The sequence below is a fragment of the Colobus angolensis genome, unplaced genomic scaffold (assembly GCF_000951035.1).
Source record: "Colobus angolensis palliatus isolate OR3802 unplaced genomic scaffold, Cang.pa_1.0 Scaffold36, whole genome shotgun sequence".
Lineage (NCBI taxonomy): Eukaryota > Metazoa > Chordata > Mammalia > Primates > Cercopithecidae > Colobus > Colobus angolensis.
Genome location: NW_012116932.1, coordinates 1,673,982 through 1,683,398, shown reverse-complemented (window position 1 = coordinate 1,683,398; position 9,417 = coordinate 1,673,982). Strand labels below are relative to the sequence as shown.

At 60.5% G+C, this 9,417-nt stretch overlaps 2 protein-coding genes across 3 annotated transcripts in view; both read left to right on the top strand.

Annotated features, from left to right (window-relative positions):
* GIPC1 (GIPC PDZ domain containing family, member 1) overlaps positions 1-5,859 on the top strand; it is a 22,787-nt gene extending 16,928 nt beyond the window's left edge. Inside the window, exons 3-8 of one of the 2 annotated variants that reach the window (XM_011953209.1) lie at positions 453-770; positions 2,907-3,092; positions 3,200-3,380; positions 4,098-4,210; positions 4,844-4,925; positions 5,051-5,859. In XM_011953209.1, the coding sequence (XP_011808599.1) occupies positions 483-770; positions 2,907-3,092; positions 3,200-3,380; positions 4,098-4,210; positions 4,844-4,925; positions 5,051-5,202 (1,002 nt within the window). In that variant the 5' untranslated portion in view covers positions 453-482 and the 3' untranslated portion in view covers positions 5,203-5,859. The remainder of the gene's footprint in view (positions 1-452; positions 771-2,906; positions 3,093-3,199; positions 3,381-4,097; positions 4,211-4,843; positions 4,926-5,050) is intronic. The other variant, XM_011953210.1, reaches the window with a different exon arrangement.
* PTGER1 (prostaglandin E receptor 1 (subtype EP1), 42kDa) overlaps positions 5,796-9,417 on the top strand; it is a 5,464-nt gene continuing 1,842 nt past the window's right edge. The window contains exons 1-2 of the mRNA XM_011953401.1: positions 5,796-5,801; positions 8,590-8,657. Coding sequence (XP_011808791.1) covers positions 5,796-5,801; positions 8,590-8,657 — 74 coding nt within the window. The remainder of the gene's footprint in view (positions 5,802-8,589; positions 8,658-9,417) is intronic.

Here is a 9,417-nt window from a genome sequence, read left to right as displayed (position 1 = left end):
TTAGACGGAGCCTTAGTCTGTCACCCAGGCTAGAGTGCAGTGGTGCAATCTCGGCTCACTGCAACCTCCACCTCCCAGGTTCAAGCTACTCTTGTGCCTCAGCCTCCCGAGTAGCTGGGATCACAGGTGTGCACCATTACACCTGGCTAATTTTTATATTTTTAGTAGATGTGGGGTTTCACCATGTTGGCCAGGCTGGTTTCAAACTCCTGACCTCAAGTAATCCGCCCACCTCAGCCTTCCATAGTGGTGGGATTACAGGCGTGAGCCACTGCACCCAGCCCTGTTACTACTTTTATCTAAAAGTGTCCCATCACTGTACAAGAGACGAGGATTTCAACCGAGTCCAGTTTGTTCTCTGAGTACTTCCTTGGGCTTGTCTGGTTTGAGTAGTGTGGGAGGGGCACCCAAAGCCCTTGCCCAGGCCCTGAGCCCCACTTCCCCTCCTACAGATCCTCCGGTGACCCCACTTCTCGCTGCTCATGCCGCTGGGACTGGGGCGGCGGAAAAAGGCGCCCCCTCTAGTGGAAAATGAGGAGGCTGAGCCAGGCCGTGGCGGGCTGGGCGTGGGGGAGCCAGGGCCCCTGGGTGGAGGTGGGGCGGGGGGCCCCCAAATGGGCTTGCCCCCCCCTCCCCCAGCCCTGCGGCCCCGCCTCGTGTTCCACACCCAGCTGGCCCATGGCAGTCCCACTGGCCGCATCGAGGGCTTCACCAACGTCAAGGAGCTGTATGGCAAGATCGCCGAGGCCTTCCGCCTGCCAACTGCCGAGGTACCCACTGGGGAACCGGGCACCAGGGTCCCTGATGGTGGGCCAGAGGCCTGGGCCTGCATCCCGTTTGTGAGCTGGGATTCAGATGCCAAAGCTACAGATGTTAAGCCTGTGCCCCACTCAGTGGCGGGGGCCAATGGCCTGGGCTAGATCTGAGTTCCCATCAGGCACTGGGAGGCCTGTGCCCCTGTGAATTGTGGGGAACTGGAGGCCAGGGCTGGATGCTGAGTTCCCCTCAGGCATTGCGAGGCCTGTGCCCCAGTGGATTGTGGGAGCTGATGACCAGGGCTGCATGCTGACATCCCATCAGGCACTGGGAGGACTGTACCCCCAGTAGATTATGCAAGACTGATGGCCAGGGCTGGATGCTGAGTTCCCAGCAGGCACTGGGATACCTGAGCTTCAATGGACTGTGGGAGGCCAGGGCTGGATGTATTGATTGGATGGATGGATTGAGAGGCCTGCATCCCAGTCTATTGTGCAAGACTGACAGCCAGGGCTGGATGCTGATGTCCCATCAGGCATTAGGAGGCCTGTGCCCCAGTGAAGTATGGAGAACTGGAGGCCAAACCTGGATGCTGAGTTCCCATCAGGCATTGGGAGGCCAGTGCCCCAGGAGATGGTGGAGGCTGGAGGCCAGATACAAGATGCACTTCTCCGTGATGTCTTGGAGAATCCCAACACTGGGAGGCTGGCTTGCCTGGCACCAAGCACTGTGGGGATGGATGGGAGGGGGGCAAGGATGGCAATAGTGGGTTTGAACAAGTAGATGCAGGGGTCTCCATAAGTGGGGTGAGTTTCTGTGTCCTCCACAAGTACTTCCTGAGCACTCACTGTGTGCCAGGCTCCATTCCCTGAAAGCAGCAATGAAGTTTTTTTTTTTTTTTTTTTTTTTTTTTTGAGATGGAGTCTTGCTCTGTCACCAGGCTGGAGTGCAATCGTGTAATCTTGGCTCACTGCAACCTCCACCTCCCTGCCTCAGCCTCCCGAGTAGTTGGGATTGCAGGTGCCTGTCACCACGCCCAGCTAATTTTTGTATTTTTAGTAGAGACAGGATTTCACCATGTTGGTCAGGCTGGTCTTGATCTCCTGACCTCGTGATCCACCCGCCTTGGCCTCCCAAAGTGTTGGGATTACAGGTGTGAGCCACCGTGCCCGGCACAGCAATGAATTTTTGTTAGGACAGAAATCCTAGCTGGGTACCGTGGTGCACACCTGTAGTCCCAGCTACTTGGGAGGTTGAGGTGGGGGGATCAGTGGAACTCAGGAGTTCCAGGCCAGCCTGGGCAACATAATGAGGCTCTCATCTCTAAAAAAAATTATTTTAACTATGTGGGTATGGTGGCGCGTGCCTGTGGTCCCAGCTACTCGGGAGACTGAGATAGGAGGATCACTTGAGCCCAGGAATTGGAGACCAGCCTGTGCAACATAGTGAGACCCCATATCTCCACAAAAAATACAAAAATTAGCCAGGCATGGCTAGTCGTAGTTCCAGCTACTTGGGAGGCTGAGGTGGGAAGATTGCTGGAATCTGGGAGATTGAGGCTGCAGTGACTCTGATTGCACCACTGCGCTCCAGCCTGGGTGACAGCAAGACCCTGTCTCAAAATAAAATAAAAGAGGCCGGGCGCGGTGGCTCAAGCCTGTAATCCCAGCACTTTGGGAGGCCGAGACGGGTGGATCCCGAGGTCAGGAGATCGAGACCATCCTGGCTAACACGGCGAAACCCCGTCTCTACTAAAAAATACAAAAAAAAAACTAGCCGGGCGAGGTGGCGGGCGCCTGTAGTCCCAGCTACTCGGGAGGCTGAGGCAGGAGAATGGCGTGAACCCGGGAGGCGGAGCTTGCAGTGAGCTGAGATCCGGGCCACTGCACTCCAGCCCGGGCGACAGAGCCAGACTCCCTCTCAGAAATAAATAAATAAATAAATAAATAAAAAGAAAGGAAAATTAAATCCTAGTCCTAGCAGAGCTGACACGCTAATGTGGGCCCTGCCCTGGCCCTGGCTCAGTGGGTGATCGTGCACTGGGATGGAATCCCACTAGTCCTCTCCCCGCTCTCTCCCTTCGCCCTCCAGTGGTGATTAGCAAAGGGGGAGGGAGGGGGGAGAGGGTTCAGCATCTCCCACCCCTGCAGGTGATGTTCTGCACCCTGAACACCCACAAAGTGGACATGGACAAGCTCCTGGGGGGCCAGATCGGGCTGGAGGACTTCATCTTTGCCCACGTGAAGGGGCAGCGCAAGGAGGTGGAGGTGTTCAAGTCGGAGGATGCACTCGGGCTCACCATCACGGACAACGGGGCTGGCTACGCCTTCATCAAGGTGCCTGGGGAGACAGGGCACCTCGGAGGCCTGGCAGTGAGGGTGGGCCACGGGACCCTGGAAACCAAGGCAGAGCCCCAGGGGCTGATGACTCCCCATCCCCGCAGCGCATCAAGGAGGGCAGCGTGATCGACCACATCCACCTCATCAGCGTGGGCGACATGATCGAGGCCATTAACGGGCAGAGCCTGCTGGGCTGCCGGCACTACGAGGTAGCCCGGCTGCTCAAGGAGCTGCCCCGAGGCCGTACCTTCACGCTGAAGCTCACGGAGCCTCGCAAGGCCTTCGGTGAGGAGCCGCCCCCTGGACCTCCCCAGTGGCGCTTCTCTTGGGCGCAGGCGGTGGTGCCGGGAGCGGCCAGCAGGTGGCGCCCGAGCCTGGCCAGCCGAAAGGGAAGTGGGTGCAGCTCCTCCTGGCCCTGAAACGAGGTGCTGGTCCTTGGCCCAGCCGGAGAGAAGGGTGGGGGCAAGGAGGAAGGTGTCCTCACCCCTGGCCAGCCCCCACCCCCAACAGGCCAGACTTGGCTGCTCAGTACCAGCCCCTCCCACTTTTCCATCTGGCTTCACTAACTCTCAGGAATGGGCCCCAGGCCCCTGAGATGGGGGTGGGGGACTAAATCACTTCCCCCGGCAGGTAGGGCTGGTCTGTGGCCCAGGAGCCATACCCCCTTGGCCAAGAGGAGACGGACTCAGGCAGCTGGAGACTCAGGCTGGGGTACACCCGCTTCCTGTCCCAGCCCCTGGGAGCAGAAGTGGCCCCTCCAGTCTCCCCTCTAGCATTTCCTATTCCTGGCCCCCAGCTGTCCCCCCTGCTCTGCCCCACAGCCATGCCAGGCCTGAGTCAGGATTTCTGCCCTCCTGGGATCACCCTGGCCCCAGCCCCCAGGAACTTGCAGAAGCTTGGAGAAGTTTGGGGTGGTGTCGAAAGCCAGGAGGGCCAAGTTCCTGCCCAGAGCATGCTAAAACCGAGCTTCCCCCACACTCACCCCTCTCCTACCTCCCACAGACATGATCAGCCAACGCTCAGCGGGTGGCCGCCCCGGCTCCGGCCCACAACTGGGCACTGGCCGAGGGACCCTGCGGCTCCGATCCCGGGGCCCTGCCACGGTGGAGGATCTGGTGAGTGCTCCAGCTGGACCCTATCTCCAGCATTCCTTCCCTTTCTTTTTTTTGAGACAGAGTCTCACTGTTGTCACCCAGGCTGGAGTGTAGTAGCGCGATCTCGGCTCGCTGCAACCTCAGCCTCACAGGTTCAAGCGATTCTCCTGCCTCAGCCTACCAAGTAGCTGGGACTACAGGCGCCCGCCACCATGCCCGGCTGATTTTTGTATTTTTAGTAGAGATGGGGTTTCACCATGTTGGCCAGGCTGGTCTCGAACTCCTGGCCTCAGGTGATCCAGCCTCCTTGGCCTCCCAAAGTGTTGGGATTATAGGCATGAGCCACCACCCCCAGCCCTCCCTTCCTTTTCATAATAGGCAGCGTTACCTGTTAGCTGAAGGGACTCTGGGCAGACAGCCTGGGTTCTAGTCCACTTCTGCCACTTCCCAGCTCCCAGGGACCTTCCTTGGGCACGTGGTCCTCAGTTTGCCCATCAGTAAAATGGGGATGAGATGAACACCGATATCTTCTTCTCAGGGTTGTCCTGAGGTCTAAATAGGAATATATGTAAAGTGGTGACAAGGGCGGTCAGTCCAATTACAATGTATATTCACATTGTTATGATGTCGCTGTCACCCCTCCCTGGCCCCCAGCCCTCTGCCTTTGAAGAGAAGGCCATTGAGAAGGTGGATGACCTGCTGGAGAGTTACATGGGTATCAGGGACACGGAGTTGGGTAAGTGAGGGCTGCCTGCGGGGGCGTGGGGGGGCGGCATCTAGGTCTGGTGCTGACTAAATCCACCCTGAGCCCCTTGGTCCCTGGTGTCATTTGTGCCTCCATTCTGCCCCCTCCCCCAATAGCGGCCACCATGGTGGAGCTGGGAAAGGACAAAAGGAACCCGGATGAGCTGGCCGAGGCCCTGGACGAACGGCTGGGCGACTTTGCCTTCCCTGACGAATTCGTCTTTGACGTCTGGGGTGCCATCGGGGACGCCAAGGTCGGCCGCTACTAGGACTGCCCCCGGACCCTGCGATGATGACCCGGGCCCAACCTGGTGGGGGCCCCCAGCAGGGACACTGACATCAGGACTCAAGCCTCCAGCCTGAGCCTAGCTCAGCAGCCCAAGGATGATGGGGAGGGGAGGTGGGGCCGGGCCCCCTGCCCCGCTCCAATCGGTACCATCCCCTCCCCGGTTCCCAATCTATCCGGGGTCCCCGGCCCCCCTGTGCCCTGTTCCCCACCTACCTCAGCCGGGTCAGGCACGGGGAGGGGAGGGATCGGCCAAATTGGGCGGCCACCCCCGCCTCCACCACTTTCCACCATCAGCTGCCAAACTGGTCCCTCCGTCTCCCTGGGGCCTTGGGTTCTGTTTGGGGGTCACGACCTTCCTAGTTTCCTGACGCAGGGAATATAGGGGAGAGGGTTGTCCCTCCCCCCAGCAAATGCAATAATGCCCTCGCCCCTCCCGAGAGGAGCCCCCTCCCCGTGGAGCCTGTTACCTCCGCATTTGACATGAGTCTGCTGTGAACCCCCCAACCTCCTCCCCAACTCCCATCTCCCCCTCCAGGCCTATCCCTGGCCCAGAGCAGGAGGGAGGGAGGGACGATGGCGGTGGGCTTTTGTATCTGAATTTGCTGTCCTGAACATAAAGCATCTATCTGCTGTTGGACCTGCGTGGCTTCGGGGTGGGAGAGGGGGAGGGTCGGGGCTGAGAAAGAATTCAGCAGCTGAAATCCATCTTCCGCAGGCTCCAAATTGAATTAGGAGCTGGCACCAGGCCGCCTGCCCCCTCCCACTGTTCCTTCTGGCTGCAGGCCACCAGGCTTCCAGGCAGGGCCAGAGCTTCCTGGACTACTGAGGGTTCAAATCCTGCCCCCTCTCCCACAAGGCCTCCCGCCCCCTGGAGCTTCACAAGGCTGCCATCTGCAGCCGGTGACAACCCCTGGAGTGTGGGGAGTACCAGGGCATTGAAACTTGGCTTGGAAATAGATGGAACCTCAGGCCTGCCAGAGCCCCACCCCTACACCGGGAAGTTGGGGGCAGGCACGATGCAGCCCCCACCCCACCCGGCCCAATGCTGGACATGCAGGCGTCCATGGGGCACCCTGCTTACTAAACCCGGCATACTTGTTTTGACAACCCACTCATCTTCCAGGATTGAGGGTGATCAGGGAAAGGCGGGGTGGGACCCTGGCCAGACCTGGAGAGAAGGGAAGGGATGGAAGCAAGGGGTGCTGGGCAACAGGGCCCCACAGGAATGTTTGGGGGTGGGCCGAGAGGCTGTGGGGAAGTCTGAGGCCAGCTTGCAATCCTCGTTCCAACAGGCGGGCTGGCACTGGGCCACCAGGAAGAGGGGAAGGGAGGAAAAAAGGGAAGACCCTCGGGGCTGGGTGTTGGTGTGCAGACCCGGGTGGAGTGGGGAGCCACTGTCCCGGTGACTCGGGGCCGACCTGAACACCTGTGGGCTCCTCGGGTGTGTGTGCTGGGAGCCGGCTGTGGTGGTGAAGGGGTGTGGCTTGTGCGTCTCGGGGGTTGGGTGGGACTGTGCGTCTATCAGAGTGTTGACGGCTCGTGGCGCGGTGACGGAGGGCTGTGTTGTGGGTGAGGGATGTGATCACTGGCTCTGTGTTCCAGGGCGACTGCACGTGTAACTGGCAGTGTCTGCTGGTGGGGAGCGCAGTGGAGTGACTGTCAGGGTGTCCCGGGATGTGGGTGTGTGTGTCTTAGGGTGCTGTTGTTTCTGGGGCGAGGAGGGGTGCCTGGCTAGGTCTCGGGGTGTTCAGGGGAGTTAGGGGTGTGTCTCAGGGTGTTGCTGTTTCCTGGGTGGGGGTGCTGGCTAGGTCTTGAGGTGTCTAGGGATGCAGGTGTGTATGTCTCGGGGCATTGCTGTTTCGGGGTGAGGGTGGGGGTGGCCAGCTACGTCTCTGGTGTCCGGGGGCAGGGGGTGTCACTTCTTGTGCCTTAGGTGTACGGAGTGTGCCGGTGGGGCCTGTCTGGGATTGTTGGGGGGTCATTACAAGTCATACAGAGTGTGACCGGGGCAGTTTTGGCAGTAAGGAGTGTGTGAGTGTGTGTGTGTGTGCGCGCACGCGCGCGTGCACGCATGCGCACATGTGTCTGTCTCAGTGCCAAGTGAGACCCTATTTCCCAGCACTAACGAGGGTGATGTGGGTGGTCATCTCAGAGGGTTGCATTTTGGGGTGTTGAGGGGGAGGGGCTGGAATTGAGGTAGTAACTCTGGGTGTGTCCCGGCGCTGGGGGTAAGACCCTGAGTTCACGGATGTGGTGGCAGCAACCTGGCTGTGCTGAGATGGGGACAGGACGAAACTGCGTGGTAAGTGACAGGACTGTCGTAGGGTGTGAGACCATGCCAGTGTGACCCTACTTCTCAGGGCAGGAGGCGAGTCTTTGTGACTTAGGACGTGTGTCCCAGGTGTCACTCAGCCCATCTTAAAGCAGGAGCCAGATACTGGGGAGAGTCCCCAAGTCGCCAGGCCTCCTGGTTCCCCTGCCCCCTTTCAGCCTCCTCCTCTCGCCTCCCAGGATATGACTCGCTGTGGCCCTAGCCGGGGCTTAAGCCCCTGTATAAATAGTAGGCGGATCCCCTGGCCAGGCTGGGCCTGACCCAAGCCAGTCTGCCCGAGGCCCTGCCCACCAGCACCCACCCCAATGTCCATGAAGGCTTTAGCAGGGCAGGGGGGCATTGATGCCCCCACAGAATTGGAATTAGCCCCCCTAGTCCCAAAGCTCCAGGGAGGGGGGCAGTGGCACCCCCTGCAGCCGCCACAGCCTGCCCCAGACGACACTCACATTTTCCAGTGTTTAGATTTTATCCACTTTATTAATGAGGCAAGAGGCCCGAGCCTCGGGGAAAGGGGGCAACTCCCGCCCTGCTGGGAGGAGGGGGTCACAGGGGGCCAGAACGACTCCAGGGAGCCTCCCTCCTCATGGAGGGAGCCGCTGGGGCCCAGAGTGGCCCCCATCCATTGCCAGGAGCAGAGAGGGGGGTCTCTGCCACTCCAGGCCCCAAGCGGGCGTGCGCGGGGTGGAGCGGCCCCTGGAGGCCAGCAAGGGCGGCGGGAGGAGCCGAGGAGCCGCCCCAGGAAGAGGGAGGGAGGAAGCGGCCTGCCGGAGAGCCAGGGCGCAGTGGGCAGCAGGGCTGAGCGGCCGGTGATGGGGACCCCGCATCCCAGGCAGTGCTGGGTAAGCGGGTTGCACATGAGGGTCCCTGGCTGGGGAGGAGGAGGGCATGAAGGGGTGGGGCCATGGCCACCTGTCTGTCCATCCTGTGTCCCTGGGCTCTTCCCCCCGATCTGTGTGTCCCTATCTTATCGTCTGTCCATCCTCCCTTCCCATCTGGCCTGGTGGACGGTTCCGCCCTTTCCGCCCTCACCACCAGGATATCAAAGAGTGGATGGTCATGGCCTCTGGGGGCAGGGACATGGAGTGGAACCGTGGGCAGCCACGGTGAGGCGGAGGTGATCGCGGTGGGGCCTGGCGAGAGACCGCAGTGGATCAGAGGCAGGTCCATGGGGCAGGGGTAGAGATGGGTCCATTGCACAGATGTAGCTGTGCCATGTGGGGTCGGAGATGGGTCCATGGAGGACAGGGACATGGCCGTGGGGAGAGATGTGCCCATGGTGGTAGAGATGGGGCTGGGGTATCTCGAGGATGGGACTGGAGTAAAGCTGACGTGGGGAAAGTCAGGTAGAGCCACAGGGGCAGGAACGGGTGAGAGCTATCGGATGGAGCCACAGGCCCCAGGAATTTGCTACGGTGTAAAAATGGAAGTTGGGGGTGAGAGGGATCCGTGAGGCCCAGAGGCACTGGCAGAGATGCCTGAGGGCAGGGCTGGGGGGAATCTTGCAGGAAGCCATGAAGGACAGAGAAGAGGCCAGTGGGGACAGAGGGAGGTCCTGGAGCAGGAGATGGGGCGGTGAGAGGCAAAAGAGAGGGAGGAGGGTTTCCAAATGGAGTGGCCAGGTCATTTGGAGTTGCCATGGGCAGAGGGGCTGCCTGAGAACGCCAGGGAGTCAAATGGGCCTGATGTTCTGAGATGGCACCGTGGGCTGGTCCCCGCCCGGGCCCAGCCAGCCTCACTCTGCCCTCTTCTCCTCTACCCAGCACTCCTGGCGCCTGACATGAGCCCTTGCGGGCCCCTCAACCTGAGCCTGGCGGGCGAGGCGACTACATGCGCGGCGCCCTGGGTCCCCAACGCGTCGGCCGT